General features: G+C 38.7%; 1 protein-coding gene and 1 non-coding gene across 25 annotated transcripts in view; both read right to left on the bottom strand.

The window, feature by feature from the left end:
- PUM1 (pumilio RNA binding family member 1) overlaps positions 1-14,069 on the bottom strand; it is a 162,238-nt gene that overhangs the window by 54,687 nt on the left and 93,482 nt on the right. For 10 of the 24 annotated variants that reach the window (XM_056795362.1, XM_056795364.1, XM_056795369.1 and 7 more), the window contains 2 exons: positions 5,389-5,485; positions 3,409-3,525 (listed from right to left, as the gene is read on the bottom strand). In XM_056795362.1, coding sequence (XP_056651340.1) covers positions 3,409-3,525; positions 5,389-5,485 — 214 coding nt within the window. The remainder of the gene's footprint in view (positions 1-3,408; positions 3,526-5,388; positions 5,486-14,069) is intronic. The other 14 variants (XM_056795366.1, XM_056795368.1, XM_056795372.1 and 11 more) reach the window with 2 other exon arrangements.
- On the bottom strand, positions 1,805-1,890 carry LOC130454181 (small nucleolar RNA SNORD103/SNORD85). The gene has a single exon (XR_008911854.1). It is a non-coding gene; the product is annotated as a small nucleolar RNA SNORD103/SNORD85 (small nucleolar RNA).

The raw sequence follows: 14,069 nt of genomic DNA, 5'->3' as shown, positions 1-14,069 counted from the left end.
AATATTCAGTAGCAGGGCTGGCATTCAGACCTAGATCTCAGGACCTCAAATCTTGTGTGTCTTTCATTGGTTTCCTTTCCTGCAGGCCTCACTTCCTCCCATTCTAACCACTGGCAGACTTACTTAGGCATGGAACTGATATAGAATTTTCTACCCAAAACATTCAATGATGCCATTTAACTATCATCAAATCAAACTCAAAAGCCATTCAAGGACTCCAACGCTGGTGCCAAAGGTCTTTCCAGCTCAAGCTCAAGTGTTTGAAGAGCCCCCCACACCTCCTGCAGCTATGATGACCCAAACCTAATGATGAGTACTTGCCACGTGGTTTACAGAGCAAGCTACTGCTCTGAAGATGCAGTCCTTCCCACTAAGGGCATTGCCTATGCTTGCGGTACCCTGTCTCTCATTTTCCATCTTTTGAAATTCTTCCCACTTTTGAGGCGCTAGTCAAATACCATTTTTCTATAAGGTCTTATTAATCTCTCAATATCCCAAACAGAAACAATGTTTCCCTCATAGTTACTGTAAATGTACAGCAGCTCTTTGGCCCCATATGAAATCCTTTTCATCTTGAAAAACAGCAAGATCGAGCTGGATGTCGAGTCAGGAATGATGAGAGAGCCACGAGCAGTGACACCAGGGCCAGAGCCGGGATAGCTGACACAGTATGCAATAATCCTAGCTCCCAACGAGAGGGAAGGAAGGGGTTCATTGCAGTTCTGGGAGGAATCAAAGGAAATACTACACGGAGCTGCAAAAGTTATCTAAAAAAGTATCTGAGGCACTTGTTATATGTCAGATCCCTCACACAAGACACAGAATTTTATTTCTGGCAATAAAGACCCTCCCCTCTTGCTTACTCTAGCACCAGAATAGGCTGGCAGTTCATTCTGTTCTTCAGGCTGACTTAAACCTCCAATCCGCCAAGTAGAACTGGGGGTCACTTGTGTGAAGGCAGCAGCTACATATTGCAGAAGCTTTTTATTTCATGTTATTTGTGCTTGTTTAATACGACAAATATGTAATATGTTGAAAGAAACACCACCACAATTCTTCTTAGACAATTTGTTCACATCCGACCTAAAGCCTGTGTTTTCAGTAAAAAGACCCAGGTGCTCAGAGATGATACCCAAATCCAATCAAAAACACTGCGTGAGGAGTTTGTGGCTCCCACCATTATGTTACTTAGTGGCAGAGGGACAAGATAACTCACTGAGGTAAGAAGAAGCCTGCCTAAAAGGGGGGAGGGGGGTAGGGGGAGGGGAGGGGTGCTCACCTCAGTTTCTAGGCCTTGTCTTTGGTACTGAGCACTGGATGCCAAATTCTGCATGGTGAAAACTCTTAGGGCCCCAGCCAAGTTAGTGATGCAGTTCTCAAAGCAGAATCTGCATTTCTTTCCTACTTTGAAAAATTGCATAGGGACTACTTTATATGAAACATAAGGCTAGGCAAAAACACGCACGGCTCACCAATAGTTCTGGGGACTTCTGGGGAACTCTACAATTCCTCTGTAGAATCAAAGAACCACAAACTATTTCAGCTGGATTTTGACAATGGAGAACCTGGATTCTAAGCCAATGTGTTTTCACCGCCTCTCCCTCATGCCTGCAGTACTCTTCCTCTTCGCTTCTCTGGCTTCCTTCAGAACAGCACTGGGCACATCGTAAGCAGGAAACATACATACGTTGACTGACTCACAGACATGCAATGAAGAAACAGAGGCCAAGAGCACTCCATAAAAATACAATGTGGGGAGTTCACATTGCTGCTTGTAGGAAGAAAAACTACTTCAAGCATTCCATCTGGCTCAGTTTTTGAGTACATATAGAAAGGTTCTCATCACCAAACTATATTCTCAGTGAGGGCAAGTGTGTCATCATCGCCAGAACGTGAAATCGGGGGAGCCGCACTTGAACTAAAGGAGCATTTCGTGGGATATTTGGGGAAACCTACTTCTGCAACAGATGTGTACAAAAAACTGACTTTTGAAACTAAAGAGAGCATTGAGGTCGACTATGTCTATATTTTCCCCCCGAATGGCTTCAGAACCCAACTAGGAAATGCCTAATCTCTACGAGGCCCTGGGCCACAGACAGGAGACAAAAACTACTTCAAAACACCTAACACTAGACCGCCATTTCAAATGCTAGAACTATTCAAAACGACAAAGGTTTGCTTTAAAGCACTCAAGCTATACGAAGAAGGAAAACAGTAATTCTCAGTATCTCTCACCAAAAAGTTCCCAAAAGGGGGTCAATTATAACATATTGATGTTTTCCAAATTAGCCATTCCAAGAAATTACTGTGCCCAGAGTTGTCAATTCATCCCAACAGTTCACTGGGTCAAGCTTAAACATGCACTAAGACCACAGGAACCCGAGAGCATGTTTTCAGAAGGAAACAAGGAAATGACCAGCAGCACTATGAAAGGGAAGGACCACAAGACCAGTAAGACAGCCGCTGGTGGCTTCCCGAAATCTCGGACATTTTGAGCGGTTCCTAAGATGGGATGTGGGAGAGCTACTGCGTGGAGAAAACTGCGATTAGGGCGAGACCGAGGCACTGGGCTCTCTTGCGCCTGCTCTTCTGGCTGAAGCCTGGAACCTGAAGGAACCTCTATGGGTGGTGAGCTTCAATCCATCAATTGGCAACTGGAGAAAGCTAAGCGACTCCACCTCTTTCCTGCCACCACTTTGACAAAATCTGCTATGTTCCAGGCACCGCACTTAGGCAGTACCTTATAAGCATGAGCTCATTTGATCCTCAGAACAATCCTAGAAAACAATGCTATTATTATCTACAATTTAGATGGAGAAAACTGAGGCAGACAGAGGTTAAGTGAGAAGGAAAAGGCTGAAGCTGACTCGAGGCCCAGTACTCTATCCAATGTGCCACTGCCTCTACTTCTGAATGAAAAAATAAAGCTGCTTCTCATTCAAATGTATAAACCAGAAAAAATTAATTCACATTCAATGTCATAGTCTATAAGCACAAATTAGCAACTATCTCAAGAAGCTGAAGACGTTAGCCCAGAATATTACTCTGTCATGATCAAAATGAGTTTAGATTGGTGCAGATGAGTAGCTCAGTGGACTGAGAGCCAGCGGTACTGGGTTCAAATCTGACCCCAGACAATTCCTAGCTGTGTGACCCTGGGCAAGTCACGTAACCCCCATTGCCTCTCCCTTCCACCTTAGAAACACTATATAGTATTGATCAGTATTTTTTTGTTTTTTAAAGATGACTTTAGATAAGGCACACCATGCTGCCTCCCCCCCCCCCCCACTCCCAAGACTACTGAGAGTGAAGCACATTTATTTTGCCAGAGTACAATCATTTCAAAGCCGACCCAAATGAGGGAAAATGAATACTCAAAAAAGGCGCTGTGCCGGGGGGGGATCTCACCTAGAGTTGCTGCTGCAGCCAATCCCGCCGTGTAAGGATCCGTCCCTGGTGGCGCGGCACTGATGATGTATGGATTGGGGACAAACGCGGCGGGAGCTAAACCTGCTGAAAACATACCTGTCAGTGAAAACAAACTTGACTAGAGCTGCAGCCCTCCCCGAGAGCTCTGCAGGGGCTGGGAAATTCACCCTGGGCTAGAAGAGAGGAGGACAAAGCACTGTTTGGATTTAATGACATGTCGGTGAGTGACATTTCCCCCTCAATAAAGAAATAGCGGTACAAAGCCTTTTACTGATGCTCTAAAAATTCAACATGTTTGTGAGAAACACTTTTCATTTGGATACACTAGAGCTGTGGCTTCCTCATGAATAAACCTCTCTATCAATGCCTATCTGTCTGCGCTCTGCGAATGACAGAGGTACGTAGGGCCAAAGAGAGTCAGGGGTTTCCCTGGAGTCTCACAATCACAGGTTGTGTCAGAAACAAGATTTGAAGCCTGATGCTGAGGCTGAGCCTATGGAACATTGCCCCTTATTAGAAATGGTATGTTCTTTCTTGAGTTTTTATTTGGGGCCATGGGCAGAACATACACATACAAAAAGGCAACATAAAAATATTAGCAAAGTTTGGGGCAAAAATAACAAAGAGCTTATTTCAATCTTATTTATTCAATTTTCAATATAATTTCTATTTCAATATAAATTTCAGTCAAATTTAAATCAATTTTTTCCAAAGGGAAATGAGGTTTTTCAGGCAAGATTTAACAGCTACATGCCTTATTCCAAAGAAGCCCTTTAAGCCATGTTGAATTAATATCAGTTTCATGAAAAATCAGCTTTGAGCCTCAGTTGGTGCGTTTCATTCTAGAGAAGCACCACAGTAAACACATTTTATTCATCCCATCTTTCCTTTATACATCATCTTAAAGATGGCAACTTTATTTCAATGAAAAAAAAAAGATGAAACTTGAGAGTAAATACTCTCAATAGAAACTCAAACAAGCCCATGATGGAGAGAGGGCTTGAGATTTAGTGAAAACATGAAAATGAAAAGATCCTAGGCTGGGAACATTAACGGGCATGTACACTCTGCAGGAGGCCAAATGATTGCCTGACTCCTTGATGAGAATAAATGTTGGTCCTCCAGTCTATCTTGTTCTGCAAAGGGCAAACCAGACAGCCGGTAAAGGACAGACAGAGACCTAACTCCTTCTGTTCATTTTAATTAAAAAGAGCCAGGGTCATTCTGTGACTTCTGCTCAGTTTAAATCTGGGAATCTAACAAGTGGTGACAGAAGAGTTAAACAATGGAGGAAACATTTAACTCTTAGCAGGCATGTATTCTATAAAGTGAGAGCCTACCAACAATAGAGAGAATGTCTTGGAAAAAGCTAGATCGGAGCTTCCAAGTTACGCTTTCTGTGGGCTTTGGTCTCTCTTTTATGGTCACTTTATTTTCATTATCAACACAAAAAAGAATACACCTTTAGGAAATTCATCAACATGGTCCCATGATACTGCAGTGATTCGTTAAAAATAACATCCAAAACCAAGGCTGACCCAAGAATACCCTCAAGGGAGCTTGAGGAAGCAAAACTTTGTCAACACGATCTAGTCAAAACACAAACTGGGTACGCTGAAGCCCCTGATGGGAGTTCACATCTCTTCCTTGTCCCAAAAGCTAAGAATCCTATGAATGACCATGTCCCATAATTGAGAAAAACCATCCTCTCACTGAGGATAAATTTGTCCCCAGAAGCAAGAAAGGATTGGATCATGTTAGCCCAAGGAGCAATCAGAATTTTGCAAAAATGACCATTACCGATGTAGAATACTAAAGTGAAATAAAATATTCCTGATGGCTTTTCTTGTTATCATCCTATCTTTTCATTTCTGCCCAACCTCAGCGGCTCTTGACTAGGACTATCACTAACAGCAGACGCCTAGGGAAAAGTTGTATGTACACTGCTGACAGACTTACCTATGTGAGGCTGATGGGCGGCGGCTGCCAGGGCATACTGTTGTTGTTGGGCAGCTGTGAGCTGTTGAACAGCAAGGGCATTCGGTCTTTGGAAGAGCTGAGAGAGAAGAAAACAGGACACATTGAGGGAAATAAAAGAGTCTGACCAATTTCCTATTGAAAGACATGTTTACAAAACATTATTATTAAGCCCTAAGTGGCTAAGTTTGAAATGACAACCTATAAAATCCATAGCCTGTAATTTGCTGCCCCCTAACCTGCAAGCAGAGGAAAACCTTCCAGGCAGGAAACGTTCTTCCCCTCCAGATGGTCTCATTTGCTTAATAGCAAACCAGGCTTTTGTCTGCAAAAGCCAATCACTACATCTCATATACTAACTAGGAATGGAGGCCTTCACAACTTTTCTTTACCTAGTCTACTCATCCAAGACAGAAAGACTTTACACAATCAAGTTTTGAAAAATACTCATTTCAAGCAAAAGTATATGAGAGGCTAGAAATTAATGCTTGCATTTATTGGTGACTTAATGAAACATATTCCTTTTATTTACTGGTGATATAATGAATGGTGATCTATTAGAGTCCTTTAATATCTAGCAGGCAATTAAAGGACTGCTGCTACATGATTATAATGGGTCAAATAACACCTGAAAAACTAATTTTTAAAGACTGAGAACTACATAAGACTTTAACAACAACAAACTATGATCAAAGTTCATTATGATAGTGAATTGAAGAAATGTGCCGGACACTAGGCTAGATGCTAGGAATATAGAAAGGAAAAAAAAAGAAGAAACAATAACAATTATCGAGGAGTTCACATACTATTGAGAACATGTACATATATAAATAAGCATACGAAGAATAAATTCATAGATAAATTAATTAGGAAGAACATACACTAGTAGGATGATCAAGAAAGACTTCCTGAAGGGAATAGCTATCTTAAAGGAAATGAGAGGCTCTCTGACACAGAGATATGAATGGAATGTAGGCAGGTCATTAGGAGAAAAGAGAGATTAAGGACAAAGAAGCAGAGGAAAAGATCTTGGTAATCTGCCTGGACAATTATGGCAACCATGAAGCTATGTGGAGTATGCACTGAGGAAAGCAGACATGCAGTGAAGGGCAGCCAGAATAAATTAGAAGGCTATTAATGAGAGATGAAGGTCATTGGAACTAAGTGGCTATATGAATGGAAAGAATGAAACAAAAAGAAGGGAAATTTTTGAGCTGGTAACTGTTTGGGCTAGTGGGGATAGAAGTAGAGGAGAACTGATGCTTTAAATATGACCTTTCACATCTGAATGAATGGAAGAATGGTGGTAGCCTCAAGAGAAACAAAAAAAATCTGTGTGTATGAGTGTGTGGGGTTTTTTTCTGTTCGTGGTTAAGTTGGGTTTTTTTTCTTTTCCTTGGGGGAGGGGGGAGGGGTTTAGGTGAGGATATAAAAATGTTAGTGTTGGACATATTAAATGCCTATGAGATCTACAAAAAGAAAAGTCCAGCAGGCAGTTGGTTAGGTGAGGAAGGATATACAAATCTGGGAATTAGCTGCAAAGTGTTAACAACTGAACTTGTACGATCACCAAGAGTGAAAATATAAAGAGAAAAAAGGGAGAGGGTATAGGATGTAGATCTCCAACAAAGGAGATTAAGAAGAAGCCAACCAGGTAAAAAATCCAGAAGGTACAGAAAGTATTCAAGACATGGTAATGATCAACGTTTTGAAAAGCTGAGTCAAGAAATATGGAAGTGAGCAAAAACTGAGCAATTAAGAGTGGAAATAACCTTGAAGAGATCAACTTGGATAAAGAAAGGGAGACACAAAACACATGCTACAAAAGCATAAGAAATGGAATAGAGGTTGAAGAGTTAGGGTAGAAACAAGTACAGAGAATAGTACTGTCACTTGAAAGTTCTTTAAGGGAAAAGGTGGTTAGGGCATGTTTAGCAGTAGAGGAGGAGCAAAGGAATAAAAGGGGTAGGATGGAGGGGAATCAGATACACTTAGAAACAAAAAGCAACCGAATCAGAAAACAAATCAAAGATGAGATCAAAGGGAGAGCCACTTAGATTAGTCTTCCAAAGGAGAAGAGATCTTCACTCTTACAAAGGAGAAGAAATTGAAATATATATAAGAGGGAAATGATGAGGTATAAGAGGGAGCTAGTGAGCTCCTGGATTTTAGAGTTGGAAAGGACCTTAGAGATCATCTGGTTGAATCTACTCACTTCACAAATGAAAATAACAACAGTTGAGTGAAATGAAGATTTTGCCAAGGTCAAAGAGGTACTGTCTTCAAAGACCTGAGGATTTAAACTCAAAATCTAATGTTTTTTTCAATCTACCCTTACTGATGGCTTCTAGTAGGAAGCAAGGGATCATATTGAGAGGGAGGGAAAAAAAGGTAGACCAGGACAACTGAGGACAGAAGAGGTCTGGGAATAACCAAATACACAGTAACAGAGTTGATCAGGGATGAAGTAAACAATTGCCAGACATCCCCACCCAGAAGAATTAATTAACATAAATATATCTTTTACCTGGCCACAGTTGTGGCATCCTCTAGAAGCATACAGAAGGAAGCAAAAAGAAAGGAAAAACACAAGACACTGAAGCAAACAAGGTTAAGTGACTTGACCAGGGTCACAAAAGCTAGGAAGTGTCTGCCATCATATTTGAACCCAGAACCTCCCATCTTCAGCCCTAGCTCCTCTATCCACTGTGCTACTGAAGGACACAATTTTTGGAAACATTTTTCATTAAAAGGCTGGGATCTTCAACAAAAAAGGGTTGTCATTCTGCAGAAGTGGAAAAGTTATGGTAGTCAGTAACAAACTGCAAGAAAACAGTGATCACAAAAAAGGGATCATTATTTGTAATTTTTTATTTAAAAAGCAAAAAAAAAAGTATTAAGTTGGATATGAATATAGTTCTGCAGTCCCATTTAAAAAATCACTGTAATTTTTTTACTTTTACTGTCAGATCTATTAAAAAGAGGTGACTAGTGAGAAAACAGAATTATCTGCTAAAAGGAACTACTACTGATTTCAAGGTCCCTTCCTACGTCATGAGTTTTCCTAAAGAAAAATGATCAAGGAAGAAAACTACTTTTGGAAAAATCAAGGGAGCCCTGTAAATGAGAAGCATTATGAAACTGAATTTTGAAGTTTCTACAGATTTTTCTAAGATGAAAAAATGTAAAGAGAAATAACAAGTTGTTTTTACTAACATGTTTTGTACAAGCCTGAAATAGTTAATCATTGACTCAACATCCCATTAAAGAAAAGTATCAGCAGCTTGCCAAATTATCACTATTTCTCCCAAGTTAAAAGACCATCCCAGTTGGGTCCATTACCTACTTAGAAGTAATGCTGCTTAAGTTTAAAATTCAAACTGGCATTCCTCTGACATTTATTTCATCCTCAGTATTAGAAAAAACAAGTGGTTGCTTAGGAGAGAAATCTTCATGATAGTATAGTAATTGACTTCACTTAATTTCTAAATCTTCTATGTTCCACATAATATTCTTCACACTTAAACAACAACATCTCCCATTAAACAAATTTTTAAAATAATTACAGAAGAAAATACTCATTTACAATGGCATGAAATTCCAACTTAAGTTTTTGTTATTACAATTAAAAAGGAAATTGGTAATAACCTAAAATAATGTTTGACAGGTATAAGCAACTGTGTGGTTCTAGCAGCTAATTCAATTTTTTAAAATTCTACCAAAAAAGCTCTAAAAGACATATTTTAAAAGGCAGTATATGATATTGATGGAAAACAATATTCACATCCACTGGCGTTTGATAGGAACTTCCAGACGAGTTTGGAGGGCAAGTTCCAATAAAACATTACTGAGATAAATCATCATCAAAATGTGAAAATATTCTTCTACTCAAAACTGGGGACAGAGTGAAGAAGCTTTTAGGACATACTCGGGATGACTCCTATTAAAACTTGAGCCTCACTTTGAATACCATGACTGACATTAACAGAATGAACAGAATGAGGAACAAAATAACTTTTCCCCACTTAGTCTTAGCACACACTACGTAACAACTAAGCAGTCAAGATAGACAAAAACTACTGATGATTACTAAGTCAAATTCTAGAAAAAGTGGGCTAGACTGGATTAATGGCCCAAGGAGGGCACAACATTCTATGGAAAGTTAATCCTACTTGAAAAATTCAGTATTGAAAAATTCAGTAAAACAAATTTCACTGAAAGCAAACATTAAACCACTGGAAATCTTACTGAGCATGCACAGACAGGTAGAGGCCTCTGTAGAAATAAACAAATGAGGAAGAGGAAGACACTTGGCCAACCTATCAGAAACCTAGGGCTGGTTTCTCCTTCCCATGAACCACACTCATCAAGTCTAAACCTGTCTTCTTGGCTTCCAAGGCATTACAAAAGCTGGTCTCAGTCCAAACAGCCAGTCATGTGCCCTTTGTTCAGCATAAGCTATTGTCCTGGGCCCATAGGCAATTCTCAAGAACTAGGATTCTGACATTCATTTCATAGCACCGTCTCCAAAGCTAATAGAGGCACATCCAGTCTGTATTGTACTGTCCTGGTCCCAATGAAATCTTAAGCTGCAATGTCTTTGTGTGCTATTATTAGAATGCATAAAGTATTTACATAGAGAAATGAAGGCTATCTTACCTCAATCTTCTAATAATTTAAATTCTGCCCCCACATTAGGGCAGATCAAAACTTCTACCTCGTGCATGAAATCTTTCTTGTATGTTCCAGGCTTCATTAATGTCTTCCTTCAGTTGAATTTAGCATAGAAATCATAGGACAAACAGGAGATCCCCAACCTAAAAATGCACAAGATGATCCAGAAACACTACTATCCCCACCCACCCACCTATCTATCTGATACCTGGGATCAATCGTCTTCCCTACCCCAAGCTTCTTTCTACTTTTCAACCACTGCCAGCAATAAAGAAAGGTGACAGCACTAAAAGTAGTTTGGAGGAAGAAAAAGAAGGAAAGGCTGGTCAGCACAATGATTACTTGTCCTTGATTGCCTTCACCCTAACCCCATTAGAGCCAGCAGCTATTCCCATGCAATCTCCTCACCACCACTCCAATCCTGCTCTTCAAAGACTTTGCTACCACCTCAACATCAGATAACAATAAGGAATGAGTTCCTAATATCGATCTGTATTTAAGCACAGCCCCACCAAAACATGGTAGTTTTTAATGATTTTTTTTAATTGTTAAAGTTGGCCAAGCACACAAATACCTGATAATTAGGCTTTGGGGACTGGGCCTGGGAACCTAACCACGAGGCAGAATACTGTTTCTATGGAAAAACAAATTCTAAGTTCCAAATGAACCTCTGGAACCCAATCCACGAGCCTTAATCTGTCTATAAACAATTTAATGTATTAACTAGATGGCAATGGCGTTTACTCCCTGTGTGTCCTCTCTCTAGCTCCTAACACAGGGATTTAGTCATTGATAATGAGAGAATAAATTTTAAATGCCTTTTATTTATAACACAATAAACTTACTCTGAACCAGTAACAACAAACCTTTACAATTAAATCACCCCCTTATTGAAGAACACACAGTTCTCAATCATTTAGTTACTGCTCAAACCATTCAGATTGGGATTCAAGCCTCTTTATAATCATAAACCATCCTACCAAACTCTATCATCCTCTGTTCCCAATTTAAACTCAGTTCTAGGCAAGGTGGCCTATTAAGAGTAGTCTCAGTGCACCATGATCAATCTCAATTCGAAGTCATTATATTTATACTACTCAAAACTGGGAATGTCCTTCCCCTTGCATACCTAATCATTATTCAGGGACTAGCTGAAGGGCTATAACCTTGATAAACCTAGTAATACATGATACTATTCCAGACCTGGTTTATCTCTTTCCTTCCTCTAATGTAAATCATCTGTTCTTAACGTTCTAGACTTAAGCCCATGGTCCTTCCCATGGAAAATGTGCTCCCTAATCTTATTCAACGCTATCATCTCCTCCTTATAGTATCTATCATTTACCACTGATTTCACATTGAGGGCTCTAAAACACACATTTCTATACCACCATTAAATAGATCTCACCTAAGAATGTCCTACCAGTCAGTCCTCAACTAGACTACAAGCCCCTAAAGAATAGTTATTTCTCTGCCTCAGGACCAAGCAAATACAGAAAAACTTAAAATTAATGAAAAAACAGGGAAGTAAAAGGCTGATTCAATTAAAAACTATTTCATACAGAGAAAATATGAACCGAGGACTAAATATGATGATTAAAATACAAGAGCAAGGGAAGTCACATAAGAAAATGCAGTATGTAGCTTAATGAAGCAGGACAATTAAAATTTTAGCCAAGGTACAAGTCAACTACCTTTAGGACAAATTCTGAGAGGGCTAACTCCTCTTGTTGTCCTGGAATTTTGTTGTCCTAAATATTCCGTGGAAGCTAATAATAGAATTTTAGAATTGGAAGGGACCAAAGTAGGTTGGCATGTATCTATTTCCTTGACACCATTACACCATCAGCTATGTCTTAGAAATCAAGCTACTCCCCAGTAATACTGCTATTAGGTCTATTACTCAGAGATAAATGAAAGGAAAAGAACTCAAAAAAAAATTTTTTTAATTCATATTATGGTGGCAAAGAACTGTAAAGTATAGAAGTGTTGATCAATTGAGGAATGGCTGAATAAGACATGGAATATGAATAATACTTTAATGTTTTAAAAAATGAAGGAAATGCTTTCAGAGTAACCTAGTAAGACGTATGAACTGATGTAAAGTGAACAGAATCAGGAAAATAATTCATACAATAACAGTAATATTAAAAAGACAACTCTGAAAGACTTAGGAACCTTCAGCAACAAATCACAATTTCAGGAGTTAAGATGAAACGGGACTCACCTCCTGACAGAAAGGTGGTAAACTCTAGGATATATGTTTTTAGATATGGCCAATGGGGGAAATATTTTGCTTGACTACACACACACACATAAGCACGCACACATGTGCGCTCAAAACAGGAGTTCTGTTTTTCTTGCTTGGGGAGAAGGGGGAAATGGAGGGGAAGGGATCTGAATCTGAAAACAAAATGATTTTTAATTTAAAAAAATTAATCTATGTACACAGATAATTTTAAATTTGTAGTATTTCACGTTATCATTGTAAATTAACCAAAAAAAAAATCACAGCGTAAGATGAGAGGAAGGTAATGTTCAAAGTGAGTTCATTGTTGCATTAGAATGTAAACAGCAAGATTATTTTGACCACATATTTTATTAATGATGTATGAAGAAAAGTGAAAAGAACAAATAACAATGTGGACAGACAGAAGCTTAGGAAATATTAATGAAAACAAACTAAATAATATGATCATTAATGAAAGGAAATCAAACTTTTTTCTTGCTAGCTTATGGTCCTATAAAGGAATTAAGTCATTAAGAAGTTAAAGGGAATATTACTTAGGGATCATGGTATAACTGTTCTGGACACAACACTATCAAATTCAGTCCAATCCACTGAGAGTAGCAAGCAAAATTAGACCCTGTAAAGATATTATAAATAGCTAAAGCTCATCCCATATGTCCCCCTTTACGTCTCAAAAATTCATGTCTCAGGAACTAAAGTTCTAAGTAAAACAGAAAAAACTGAATATCCACATTATGTACCAAAATATGACAATAAACATGTATATCTATGTAAATTGACACACATGCGTGTGCATGTACATAAAAATATGTTTAGGTACAGAAGTAGCCTTTTTTTATATCAGAAAAACCACCTCCCACCCCCCGAAAAAGGAAAATCAAACAAGAAACTGAGGGTTAAAACCAATGAGAAAGAATATAGATGTTTTAGAAGTGATAGCAACTCTTTTAGAGGAGCTAGGAAAGAAGATTCAGCTCTTGTGGTAATCAGGTAAGGCTAAAAATGAACTAAAAGAGTAGAATTTGAAATAAAAAAGATTTTTCTGCAAAAATAGGTAGGTAGACAGAGGAAGATAGATCAAATGGCCTCGATAAAACTTATTTCCCAAATTGGAAAAAACTGGAATAGACACAGAAACTATACTGTGCTACTGAATTTCTTTATAATCATGACTCAGAATGACTTAGTATTGAAATAAGTCATTAGGAAAAGGAGAAAGAATTCTATGTTCTAAAGTATATGGGCCTTAAAGAAACACCAAGATCCTCCAGTTGGAGGCATAATATAATAAGAAAGGCAGGAAGACCCCACATAATAGATGAAGCAAATGACCACTAGGTGTCACAAATGAAAAGAACATGAGATGATTGTTTTCCCATGGCCTTTACTTTAATATCAAGGAATGAGAGTGGGTCCAGGGTGGACATCAAGTTATAATATCGAAATAAGGAAATGAGATGGATAAGCGTGCGTATATATACATTCATAAGCATACATACACATGGACATTCATACACACACACACTCACGGATGAAAAAGTTATGAATTTGGTCTCACCACTGAAAAGATAAAATATCTATTTAAAGATTGACCAAGGAGTTTAGGGTTTTGTCCTAACCAATAAATAGTAAACTCTCTGTTATCTGGCATTCTATCGATCAGGAACACATATTTGGTAAACCAGGATTCCTATTAAGCTTTTTTATTTTTAAATGAAAACATTTCCTAAGCAGGGCC

This window comes from Monodelphis domestica, chromosome 4, assembly GCF_027887165.1.
Source record: "Monodelphis domestica isolate mMonDom1 chromosome 4, mMonDom1.pri, whole genome shotgun sequence".
In the NCBI taxonomy this organism is placed as follows: Eukaryota; Metazoa; Chordata; class Mammalia; order Didelphimorphia; family Didelphidae; genus Monodelphis; species Monodelphis domestica.
This window is presented reverse-complemented; position numbering and strand designations above follow the sequence as displayed.